Source organism: Melanostigma gelatinosum (genome assembly GCF_949748355.1).
Source record: "Melanostigma gelatinosum genome assembly, chromosome: 8".
Classification (NCBI taxonomy): domain Eukaryota; kingdom Metazoa; phylum Chordata; class Actinopteri; order Perciformes; family Zoarcidae; genus Melanostigma; species Melanostigma gelatinosum.
This window is the reverse complement of record NC_136641.1, coordinates 14,023,542-14,037,296: the sequence shown is the minus strand read 5'-3', so window position 1 is coordinate 14,037,296 and position 13,755 is coordinate 14,023,542. Positions and strand designations below refer to the sequence as shown.

At 41.1% G+C, this 13,755-nt stretch overlaps 1 protein-coding gene across 1 annotated transcript; it reads left to right on the top strand.

Annotated features, from left to right (window-relative positions):
- The first annotated feature begins 8,883 nt into the window (after nt 1–8,883).
- mmp9 (matrix metallopeptidase 9) lies at nt 8,884–13,340 on the top strand. Its single transcript, XM_079272769.1, has 13 exons — nt 8,884–9,180; nt 9,472–9,710; nt 9,885–10,033; nt 10,188–10,316; nt 10,427–10,600; nt 10,718–10,891; nt 10,985–11,158; nt 11,257–11,412; nt 11,517–11,709; nt 11,807–11,946; nt 12,039–12,189; nt 12,390–12,493; nt 12,614–13,340. Exons 1-13 carry the CDS (start codon nt 9,043–9,045, stop codon nt 12,736–12,738), a joined length of 2,046 nt encoding a protein of 681 aa, XP_079128895.1. The 5' UTR covers nt 8,884–9,042; the 3' UTR covers nt 12,739–13,340.
- Nucleotides 13,341–13,755: the final 415 nt, after the last annotated feature.

Here is a 13,755-nt window from a genome sequence, read left to right as displayed (position 1 = left end):
GCAAAACACTTTAAGCCCAAGATATCTCAACGTTCCATTGCCTTGATTGGCAGTGCTGTCAGAGTTCTCATTACTGCTGCAATAATGCAGTGAGTGACTCTAGATAACAGTCGAGAGTTGTCACAGCTCTGACAACCCATTTTTCTTCTCTGTGTCTGAGTTCCTTTGATTTTTGGCGAGGCATAAAGTCCCTGGAAATCCTAGTGAGGACCGCTTCCTCTTGCTGTGTCTGCGAGGGCTCCACCTCTCAACCTGTCAACAGATTCACTTCAGTCTCGTCTTTCAGTTGTAATTGATCTAATCTATAAAGAAGAACACAAACAAGACTTGTGCCCACGTTCATGTGATGTAGTGCTAATCATAAAGCTTATAAATCAACAGTTTGGTTCAATATTAGGAATGTTGTATACATCCAGAGAAACACTTTGTATTGAGTCTTGGGGGCTATTTCCATCATGTTGACTTGGTTTCAGTTGCTAAGATGCTGAGTTTCAGGGAAGGATTGAATATCAAGTCGAAGGAGATAGAGAAGAACTACAAATAAGAGGAAAGGAAATACGGGCGCTTTGTTTTTCCAATGGAACAGCAGAGGTGACCTTTCCCTGCAGCGACCTGCTGTCCTTGGGGCTAAGCGCAGATCCCGAGGCAAGGCGAGGGGCCTCTCTTTCCATCACTTCATATTCACGTTCTGCAGTAAAACCAGGTTCAGGGTGTAGTGACCTTGTATTTGATGGTGTGCCACATTTACTATTACAATTACATTAGATTCAGTAAAAGGCTTGGTGCACATTTGCAAGGGAAATACCCAAAGATATGTGATTTGTAGTGATGATGTGTTGTGGAATTAATGCAAACTAATATCAGAGTATTGTAATAACAAGATAGCAAGAGACCTCCACACGTATACCTGCTGTTGTCCCCTCTGGTGAAATGCACCTTTTTGGATCGATATTTCATCATCGATATTTCTTCTAAATGGTTTGTTTCAACCATGTTTGAAGTCAATATTTAGCTCTGTACATTAGCTGAAGATCTAACCGACACTGACCTTCCAATCCTCCAAAGACTCTCTGCACTTCCAGGGCAGGCTGAGCAGAAAGTGCATCGCATGATATTTATGTCCCAGTATAGAGCTTTTTTTTCATTTAAAATGGAGGAGCGGTTTGCTCTACCTGGGCTCTGATCAAGCTTCATGAATAAGCAAGAGTGTTGTGCCCTGTGCTGCTGCACAACAGGAAACAAGACTCCTTGTCAGAATGCCTTATGTATCATCACAACATCTGTCTTTGGAAACAGCTGAAACACAGCTCCAATGAAGAGCTTTGTAGGATAACGTTTGCATAAAAGAAGCTCTACAGTACGATTGTATTATAGAGTAAAGCCCAGAGCAATATCCACCATCGCATACAGTTAATTGTTGCCACCATTATGCACGTGTGATTTCACAGGAAAGCAATCGGTCATAAAAACAAGGCCATCAGTTCTGCCTTTGCTGAAAGAGCATCTGTGTTGTGATCCAGCAATGTGGGGACATCAGTTAGTTGGCCTCAATGAGAGGCTGCGTCCAAACTGATATGCATAAAGGATGCAAAAAGAAATGAGTGGATGCACATTTGCAGCAGATGGAATATTTACATGCTGTAACAACTGGACACGGTCTATTAGGATGTAATGATATGAAACATATTTTAGATAAACAAATGCAATACAGCAAAGTGATTACACAGAGCAGATAAACTGCCATCATCTTCAGCTGTGAATTTAACCTAAACGTTCTATAACAGAAACAAACCTATGAGATCAATCAAATGTCTTTTACAGTCCTTCAGGACCGATTTCATCCCACTCACTCAACGTCAGAAACAGCAATAAGGGCTCACAGCATGTGTGAAACGTCTTCAATAAAACAGCATTAGGGTATCTGCAAATAAAACAAACTCATTTCCCCGAACAATCAATTATTCACCAAACAGGCTTACAAAATTAGAACATCAATATTTGATCTCCTTTTCTTATCAAATCTCTGCCTCAGGAGGTATTTTGAGAAACAGCTTGAAGCAAAGGCTCCTGTGAACCCAGAGTGAAGAGAAGATACAAAAAATGGTTCTTATGATATCATTTGGAAAAATAAGTTTTTGTAGAGCAGAGATGGTTTCTAGCATTATCCCTTCCCCTGATAAAAGAGGTTTTCCTTACAGAACTGTGTGTTAAAGCGTGATGCTGCATTCCTCCCAACCAGAGCGCTGTTTCTAAACCTCTTTTGGTGCCATTGACAGTCCTTATGACAGACTGCCACCTGCTGGTAAATACTATTTTGATATGTTTGATTAAAACTGAGCAGCAGGAGTACTCACTGGTGATCTGGCTATCTGGTGGAGGGTACCAAGGTCACACCTGGTTACTTCATTAAGCTTCTCCCACTGGTCCTGATGGCGCTTTTATTTGAGATCTGATGGCGACTCCAAAAACCTGTTTGGCTGAATAATATCCCAACGTCACTAGAACTGGAGCAGGGATAAAGGAGCCAAACCAAAAACCCCATTGCATGCATTTACACATTGGATTCAATTCACCCACATGCTGCTCAGAAACAACATGAACCCACATTTCAAAAATGTGCAGATTTAAGCACTTAATCATTGTTGTTCAGTGTTCAGAAAAACATGCTTGATTAAGTTGGAATTTTACTGCACAGTAAAAAAGTGCATTTGAAAGGAATATACAGTAAAATGTGCAAGATAGTTTATCATCTATTTTTATCATCAGCGACCGTTTTTCATTCTAGATTTGAGAACATGAAACAGTTGTTTGAAGTTGTTGATTATCTCACAGAGATCCTCACGATATGATCCAGAAAATGTCCCCACATCCACATAAGAGCACCCATTCAGTCATTGTGCCAAAAGTATGTTTCTTTTATGAACTCCAATATAATGCACCTTTAGTGGTGAAGGAAGTATTCAAGTGTTAAGGATGTAAAAGTAGAAAGATGGTTGAAGTATTTACATCACAATATACTTAAAGTTCCAAAAGTAAAAGTACACATAATGCAGAATGGCCCATTTCAGAATAATATATATTATATTACTGGATTATAATTAGTGATGCAGTAATGCGTTCATCGCATTAATGTTGCAGCTGCTTAAGATGGGGCTATTTGTAATTATTTTGTATACTGCTGGCAATACATCATAACCTATTAGCCTATTTATATTATTTATTAATAGTATAAATCTGTAAAGTAACTAAACCTTTTAAACAAATGGTAAAAATGCTTTGCCCGAGATAATGTTATGCTACTGCTGACCATTTTGGAGATACAGGCAGAGTCATCAGCAAATGTGTAACCACTAACAGTAATGTCATGGTTCAAGTTGTTTTGCTGCATTACCGGAAAATGGCACAGTGTGTGTACCACGATCTGGGTTTTTGTCCTGGAGGGAAATGTTATATTTATCGTAGGCCACGCAAGTTCAAACTCCGGCAACCCCACATATGGTAACCGAGAGCTCAAGCGGCAGCAAACACACATCAAACGGAGGGATAATTGACTGCCTCAACAAGTCTGAACCAAAGTTTGCAGAGGCAGCTGAAGTGCTGAGCCTGACTCACTTCCTGCCTGCTATCAGCTGCTTTTCCTCGATCAGGAAGGGGAAATTCCCAATTTCTTTCCCATTTTCTGGGATGTTGGTTTTAAAGACCTGGTGAATGGACTTCCCCAAACAGGACTCTTGCTTACAACACAAAATGCCTATCTGTAAAAATAACTGTTTTGTTTTGGGTAACAGGCCGCAGATTTTGAAAACAACTCTTTAAAAGTTCTGGAGGCGTTGCTCCATATGCAGTTTAAAAGCAACAATAATATTTGGTGCAATCAGAGCTCCCCTCGTGATCCATGCTGTCACTCCCTTGTGGCTGTGCTTTGGATGGCAGAGGATGGAACGGCCATAAAGGCCTCTGCTTATGACTGGCAGTAATTAGCTTTTAACGGTTGTGGTAAAGATGGCTGTCCATAAAGTCAACACAACTCCGCCTGCCTGGACTTGCTCTGCAGTGGCAGCCCACGCCTCAGCAGGCACAGTCTATACCCTCATGCATGGCTCCCGGCCAAACCCGCCTGCTGCTTTTTAGTGATATTATACAATTACAAATTGTCTACACTACAGTATCACAACAATATTATACATCCTCTCTGCAGTGGCCTTGTTGCCGACTGGAGGTTAATTAAGCTGCCGACCGTGAACCACAACGTGCCGGATCTCTGCTGCAGCTCTTCTCCTGGCATCTACTGTCACTCTCTGAAAAAGGCAGCGAACGTCCAGATATATGTGTGTATCATGTGTATTTATCCCTCAATCACTTCTGTCATCATAATTTGTTCACACAGGTGAACCATGTGCACAACCAACTAACTGTTCTCATGAAGCCACAAGTAAGTCAACAAAGTGCCATAGCCGCATATGTATCCATACAAAGTCATTGCGAAAGGGATGCCTTCAGGACTTTGTCATATCCTGTTTCACTAATCAGTAGCAAAGTGTCCCAATCATGTAGAGTCATGTAGATCATGTCGATTTTTGTTCTGCGGTTGCTCCCAAACAGTCGGTGCCAGAGCAATGGGAAAGAAAACAGCGACAAGCAGTGATGGTTTATATGACATGCATCTTTTAACAGCTTTGATCACCTCGACCTGGCACTGTGCTTTGATCCCTGGCAGTGTGGTGAAACTTCATTTCCCCACATCAAGATTGAGAAAAGTTGTTGTCTGCGAAGACAAGGTTTGAAGATAATAAGATGAGAACAACTTCTACATTTAGTTTTGGAATGACCGACTTAAACTTTACCCAGTATTTTGCATTGTTCATCTTAGGTTGGATGTGACATGGATGACACAGAACTATGAGGATCAATATTATCACTTTAATACCCTTTCAGCATCTGAAAGTACTGTAATGCATGTAATTGCATATGCATGTTATTTGTATGACTCTGAATATCCAACTTTTCCATCTCACAATCTTTATAGCAGATTATGAAATTGTTACACTGCATTAAACAAGAAATATTCTCATAGGTGACGAATAGTCTAGATTTTGATTGAGCGTTTGGTGAAGCAGAAGTAGCCCTCCAAGGAGACATGAGTCAAAGCTGTGGCCATTGTGCTCCTCCGGTCCCATTCATATGACTGTACACAACTTCATGCTAACTGTTTAAAGTTTATTCTTGGAATTATTTCTGTCTTACTTATCATGCTGACTTGTGACTCATTACAGACAAGCTGTTATATGAGTGACACTTGAGGGCTTGGAGGCACAACATGGTTTCCGCCCTGGCAATTGCTTGTTTTGATCAGTTTTAGTTTTTCGGCTGCCATACGTTTTGTTTGTTGCGCTCTGAGGATCTTTGTGTGCCAGTTTCACCCACAAGCATGCATAGTGTCTTGACAAATTAAAAAGGCTTTCAAATATTTAGAGACAATACATTAGATACGCCGTTCATTACGGTTTTAATTTCATTGTTATTGTGATAATAAAGTGAACAACATAGAATGGCCAGAAATAAAACAACACATAGGGGCAAACTCCTTGGGAAGCCGAAATAAACTGTTGTGAGAGTTTAGTGGGGTATAAAAACAAAGCTTTTCCCAGAATAACTGCAAGGCACAGCAGACTCAGCAAGGCCGGGTAAAGTACCTGGACGTGGTGTTGGAGTAACGCTCCCTCCACATCAAACACAGTCTCTATGTCCCACCGCAAAGTCAACAAACCAGTCTTCATAAAACACAAGGCAGCTGAACGAGGAAGCAGGAACCACATCAACTGTGGCAGGAAGCGATTTTTCATTTATAACTGGCTGCTAGAAACATACCATAAGAAATAAACAGTTTGCTTTAACAAGGCAGGGTATAAACTAAACAGGGCAGGTCACAATTAAGGAGAAAGTTGCAAAACTTTCTGTACAGCGCTGAACTGGAAACACTGAAGAATCTACCATCAACTAAAGAAAACCAGGGCATAAAACATGCTGAGTTTTGATGAGAACAAATGGCATATGGTCAGAGTTTTCACCCTGAGCTACGAATGACCTTAAAATACCAACATTTAGACCATGTCTGACACATGCAACATTTCGTTTCAGCAGCTCCAGAAAAAATAGAGAGCGGTCACAAATGATGACTTTTGATATTTCATGGCTCTGTTGTTGCACGGTTAACCTCATCATACAGATCCGTGAGCTGTGAGGGTCTTGCTGGTCTACTGTGATATTATCCAGCGCTCTGATGACGCAGTTGGCCTCGTTCGTGGGGGTGTGTGCCAACAGGCTGTGTTGTGACTGAGAGCAATTTTGGGAAGTGTGCCACACAAAAATGTGTATTTTTTGAGTATCTGTGCCAGACGCAAAAGTGGCAAAGTGGCAAAACCAAATTAAATGTGGCATTTGTTAAAATGCATGGAGCCGTTTTCATTAAGCCTTTGACGCCATGTAAAATCAGTGGCAGATGTTTTCAAGGGAGGCACGGGGATGAGCCACATATATACAGAAATAACCTTACGATTGTGTCTGAATGACTGTAAAAAATGAAAAAGGGCTTGTGTATTTGAAGCTGGATAGAGCTGCTTTCGTCTGAATTAAATGTAATCCATGTGGCCAAAAATATACGCGCAATATGAATATGTGTTATGTGACTACATTGTAGCTGGTATTCTGTATTTTGTGTGGTAAAAATATCAATATCCACCGGGAACAAAGGACATTTATTTTCAAGTGGAGTTGGGAGAGTTGGGTTTCTTTTATAGAATACCATGTGAATAATGTGAGAGTCAGCAAAGGGCAACAAGCATAATAAAATAAAGGGAATTGACATTTTTAAAATCCTTCTTTATTTTGACCGGTCAATATCATTGTTAAAATCTGGAGAGGTATGTGTGTTATCAAGACTTAAACTTTAGAGATTTAAAATTGATCTCCCCTGTGTAGAAATACTGATCTAACAAAACAAATGATATGCATTATTATGGCTGCTGCTCTCTGTGGGAAAATCACAAAACAACAGAAACGACATTGCAAAAAAGAGGAAGTACTTAATTAGGAGAGGAAATGACAATATGTTTTAAACACGTCAATATTAAGTTAGAAACATGGGGGGAGATTGACGTATGTGTCAAAATGTGTCATCATCAACCACATCAGGAAACCATAGATTCAAATAAGAGGAAGGATACCTCCCTCATCAAACCGCAGGTCCAAAACTTCACACCTCCTCTTTATTAGGAAATTGATAGGTACAAATCGTCTTTGACCATAAATGGCAAGTCATTAGAGATAATGTGCCAATGTGCACTTCATTCTTTTCAACTCTCCAAAGTCTCAATTGCAGCGAATACTTTTTTAGCCACCAAACATTTTTCAACATGGGCTTGGACAGGGACTTCCCCCTCTACTTAGCATGGAGTATTTTGACTTGGCTCATCAGTTAAAAAGAGATGTTTATTTTCCTGCATCTGAAATGCATCAGAGCAACTGACTAAAGATGTTTGCAAGGGAATAAAGGATGTCAGCAGTGTGCTCATTGAAAAAAAAAGCCCCTCATCTGCAGCTTTGGCCATTTATGGGAACGTATATGAGTCATGACATAAAGCTGAGACACGTCCTTGCCTACAACACCTTGATGCTCACATACCTCGAAATAGCAACATATCGTGCCAACCCAGCAGAAACACACTACTGCACAAAGTTGGTACTCTCAAGATTACAGATCATTCAACATAGAAGTTGTTCTTTAGAATAAAAAAGTTGGCTACTTTTGTCAGTTTCTTGTTTTTGGTTTTTATTCATGGCCCAAACTGTTAGGTAACACAAATGTGCATGAGGAACAGAGAAGTAAGATCCGCTTTGTAGAACATACATATTAGTCATATTAGGTGCAATGCTCATTGCCAAATGAGCCGTTTAAGTCATTGCGAATGAATTGGCTCATCTTATGGAAGAAGCCAGTGAAGATGTTGCGTCAGCATCAGTGTAGTGATGATGAAGCTGGTAGTTACCCAACATCTGGCCAACAGCAATAATGTAATACTGAAAAATATCCCATTTAAATACATTGGGATTTTTGAATCACTTCAATCATAGAAAACTCAAAACATTTATTTAAACGTTGACCATGTCAGAAAATAAAACAACTGACAGACATGATATTTCTGTAAGATTTTATTTTAGACTTGACCTAGTTTGATATTTTATTCAGTATCCAACTATAGGTAAAGAGGAAACTAATCTCTATTTATGAAAAGGGTGGAGGAAAGTTTTATGTCATTGCTTTAGACCATCTAAATAACAGAAGTGTCTGGCTGGGTCCCATGATGAGTGTGTTGTACTCAGGTAAAAATACATGAACATGTCAAGAAGATCTTTTCACATGAAAAAGGATGACAAAGACAATGTACACTAAGCATCTACACGTTGTGTTTATTATTCAGGTTACTTCCTGAATATTTTTATGATGATTCATAATCAGTCAATGAGTCTTTTGTAATCTGGTTTGTAATTTGTTTGGGTTTTCAGGCGTGCTTTACTTTATTAACATAATATGAATGCAATCAAAATACTTTTCCATAATTGGTCTTATTTACTAATCTCATTCTTCAACTCCTCCAGCTTGAAATATTTCCAACAAAAAACAATTAACTAACCACTCACTAGTTGTTAGGTAAGGCTAAATGTGGACATTTTGGAAATTCCCCATGTTCGTTTAACGTGCAGCCTGTCAACATGTAAGTGGGAGGGTTGAGGTTAGTGGGTGGGGGCGAGGTCACGTGACTAAGACTTTACATTGCATAAAAACAAGGTCCACAACCAAGGGCACAAAGCAGAGACAACAAGAGCCACCAGTCAAAACAAAGAGGGAAGCCAACACTGAAGGAGAAACACTGGGATTGTCAGTGGAGAAGCTTTTTTAATCATTTTTGTCGAACAGAGCACTTGTTCACTGCAAGGCTCTTAGTTTATATATATTTTTTGCAGCAATCTACAACAGGTCTCATCATGAGGTGCTGTGCTTTAGCTGTGTGTTTCATTTTGGGGATAAGCATACAGGATGGATGGAGCCTTCCACTCAGGTCCGTCTTTGTCACCTTCCCAGGAGACATCGTCAAAAACATGACTGATATGGAGCTGGCAGAAGTGAGTAGCAGATGGTTCATTTTGTCTTGATACTCTGAAATTCCCAAAACAGTGTGCAAGCAAGCTGTGCGGGGATCTAATTACCTAGACAGAGACCTCTATCATGATGTTCGTGAAAATAAAAATATGCTCTTCTGAATTCAAGCTATATGAGGGTTTGAAAGTGAGAACAAAAACACTAGGAGATACTTTTCCAAACCTAAGTTTACTCCATAAGGACCCACTCTATCCTGCCCATGCTATAATCACTATCTGGACTCATTATTGTGGTTTCTCATGTTCTCCTGCCAGGGTTATCTGACGAAGTTTGGCTACATGAACGCGATGCAACGCAGCGGCTTCCAGTCGATGGTGTCCACCTCCAAGGCTTTGAAGAGGATGCAGAGGCAGATGGGGCTGGAGGAGTCTGGAGAGCTGGACATGTCCACCCTGGAGGCCATGAAACGGCCTCGCTGTGGGGTTCCTGATGTGGCCAACTACAAAACATTTGACGGAGACCTCAAATGGGACCATCAAGATGTCACTTATAGGTGAGTAGGTAGAAAGAATCTGTTAACGGACTGGATGACATTATAATGCCTGCGCTTTGTAATGCAAGGCACCAAATACAAAGACTATCTCTGATGGAGATATATCACCAAGTTCCTTCACTTACATTGTCAATTATAAGTCTGAAAACAGAGTCGGCCTTCTCTTCTATGCAGGATCGTCAGCTATACTCCAGACATGGAGACCTCTCTGATTGATGAGGCCTTTGCCAGAGCCTTCAAGGTGTGGAGTGATGTGACCCCTCTGACTTTTACCCGCCTCTTTGATGGGACAGCTGACATCATGATTTCATTTGGAAAAACCAGTATGTGTTTTTGCTCAATTCATGAGTGTTGTTCATATTGATGTCACATACTTATATATATATAATGTATGTATGATGTATAATATAATATGTATAATGATTTTGAACTAAACACAAATCAAAAGACTGACGTGCACTTTGCTTTTCTGTTCAGACCATGGAGACCCATATCCATTCGATGGTAAAGATGGTCTTCTGGCCCATGCTTATCCCCCTGGTGAGGGTTTGCAGGGTGACGCCCACTTTGACGATGATGAGTACTGGACCCTAGGAAAAGGACCAGGTATTTACCAAAAGACAGTGCTCCACCACCAACAAATAATATGAGGATATCTCCCCCTAGTGCTCACTTTATACATTACATGACATGTATGTTTTTTTCTGTCCGCTCAGCTGTGAGGACTCGCTATGGTAATGCTGATGGTGCCATGTGCCACTTCCCCTTCACTTTCGAGGGCAAATCCTACACCACCTGCACCACTGATGGGCGTTCGGACAACCTGCCATGGTGTGCCACCACAGCTGACTACAGCAGTGACAAGAAATTCGGCTTCTGCCCAAGTGAACGTAAGCTTGACAATTTGTTCAGCGAGGGAAATCATAGGTCAGAGGTCAGCTAGAGCATTTGTGGCATGCTGACTCGCTTCACCCGCTCATCCTTGCCCCTTATTCTCATCCTGACAGTTCTGTACACATTTGGAGGAAACGCAGACGGAGCGGAGTGTGTCTTTCCCTTCGTCTTTCTGGGGGAGGAATATGACAGCTGTACCACAGACGGCCGCAGTGATGGCTATCGCTGGTGTGCCACCACAAGCAACTTTGACAATGACAAGAAATATGGACTCTGTCCCAGTCGTGGTGAGTGACAGGAACCATAATTCATGAATGCTGTCCAGTACTGCCACAATGGCTTGTTATCTTACCGTTGTTATTATGTCTTTGTCTGGCCAGACACCGCTGTAACTGGTGGAAACTCTGAGGGGGAGCCTTGCCACTTCCCCTTTGTGTTCCTGGGTAAAAAGTACGACTCCTGCACAAGTGAGGGACGAGGAGATGGCAAGTTGTGGTGCGGTACCACTGAGAGCTATGATGACGACAACAAATGGGGTTTATGTCCTGACCAGGGTGAGTAACATGAATATAAGACAAGAAAGTGGAGAAGATAAATGCTTTGCGTATTTACCCGTGCCATTCATTAATATTCCTTTCTGCATGTGTTCCAGGTTACAGTCTGTTCCTGGTGGCAGCCCACGAGTTTGGACATGCCCTTGGCCTGGATCACTCCAACATAAGAGAGGCTCTCATGTACCCCATGTACAGCTACATTGAAAACTTCTCCCTGCATGAAGATGACATTGAAGGCATTCAATATCTCTATGGTGAGGTCATGACACAGTGTGTTATCATACAAAATCACCCCAAAATGCTTTAATTTCTAACTTCTCAACACTCTCTTTCAACCAACACTATTTTCTTTTTTCAGGAGGCAGAACAGGCCCTGATCCCACCCCCCCTCGGCCCGACACACCCACCCCCTACCCAAACCCTGATGAGACTGACCTTACCACCACGACTGCCACCACACGACCTGTGGATCCCACCAAAGATGCCTGCAAGTTGACCAAATTCGACACCATCACTGTGATTGAGGGAGAACTACATTTCTTTAAGGACGGGTAAGCAAATAGTCTATTCTTCTTTGTAATACCAGCAACATAAACACAAACCAGCCGTGCCGATGTGTTAATTGTGTGTAAATGTGTTGATCAACAGACATTTCTGGAAGATGTCCAGCGAGAGCAATGGAGGGCTCAGGGGACCGTTTTCTATTTCAGAGAGGTGGCCCGCTCTGCCAGCAGTCATCGAGTCTGCATTTGAGAACATTCTGGCCAGGAAATTGTACTTTTTCTCAGGTAATAAAGCTACATACAGTGTATATGGGACCACTAACACTGAAGCCAAAAGTGCTAGAACACTTTTTCTCATGATCGTTTTCTTTCTGTAGGGACCCGATTCTGGGTGTACACAGGGAAGAGTGTTCTGGGTCCCCGCAGCATAGAGAAGCTCGGCCTCCCGAACACCGTTCAGAAGGTGGAGGGAGCTCTGCAGAGGGGGAAAGGCAAAGTGCTGCTCTTCAGTGGGGAGAACTACTGGAGGTGAGTTAAAATTGTGTCTGAAATCAGGAAAAGCATGTCTGTCGCTGGAAGATTTTCAAATTCTGCCAGCTCTTCTTTGACTACTATTAGTCTTTGAGCAAGCCTGTTAAATTGGCGTTTTTTCACAACATAATCAAAGTATGTAATTCAGATGATTGTTTTTGTCATTTTAATGACATTCTCTGCTATTGTCAACACAGGCTTGATGTGAAGGCCCAGAAAATCGACAAAGGGTACCCCAAATACACAGATGTCGTTTTTGGTGGCGTCCCCAATGATGCTCATGATGTGTTCCAGTACAAAGGTAATTTCAAACATTTATACTGAGCTTATTGAACTAAATTAGCATTTAACAGTAGATTGTTGCATGAAATAATCCTTATTTTGTATTTTGTTGATTAAAATGTCTATATTTCTTCTTTAGGTCACATCTATTTCTGCAGAGACCGCTTCTACTGGCGTATGAACTCCCGCAGGCAGGTGGATCGTGTTGGCTATGTGAAATACGATCTCCTCAAGTGCTCAGACGCTTCAGGCACTCAATACTGAGGAGATGAACAAACAGGGATGAGCTGGAAATCGTCTTTAATGTGGTAGCACCTACTTCTCTCTCCTGTGCAGGTGTCAGGGAGAATGTGATGCAGTATTAGTGTATACCGTCTGCTGTATGATGCGTTTGCTTTCTGGCATATCAAAGATTGTCCATCATTGATGTTGGCTAATTCTATTACATACAGCATTGGCCCAAAGTGAAAGCAAAGCCAAGTGATCTTTGGCACTGCCTTGCCCTCAGTCTGATAATCTGTGAACTGGTTGGTTGCGGTGGTCTAAAAATTGTGACCCATAACCACAACTAAAATATTCTCAAAAGCTATCTGGATTCCAGATTTGCTGATGGTATCTTTATGTCTGACAGGTTCAGATTCTTAAAAGTATTAATTATTTTGGTATTTATAGCAATATCTAATATTATTTTTGTGTCCTAAAGCTTTTTTGTTTTGTATAAATACATTTGTGTATTTCTGAAAATGGCTTCAAATCCAATTACTTGCACTGGAAGACAATTTAATGTCTCCTTCACTGAAATAATTTATGAGACTGATGTGTTTTGTATTTGTGTAAATTCGTACTTTCAATGCAATAAACATTCTGTGAGAACTACATCCCACTGCCGGTTGTCTTAATCGTTCACTGCAACAACTGATTAACTGACATGCACCTGTATTCTGACACTATCATGCTCACATGCTGCATTATTGTAAATGTGAATCCATGTTCCCACAACAGCAAAAACAAACATGTCTACTCCACATGTTGCTAGTAGTGAAGATACACACACGTAGTGATTTCCCACGTAGCCAGTAAGGATAACACGACAACGAGCTGGCAATAGAAAATGTAACTTCATTAATTTCTGCAGTACGGATTATCTAGTCTCCTGAAACAACGGCCCCGGTGAACGCATATTACTCCGCATCTAATTACGTAATACGCCTTCCTCTAAAAACAATAGTCCACTAAGTGATTATAAACATAACTTTAGCCGAATAGGTGAAACATATAACG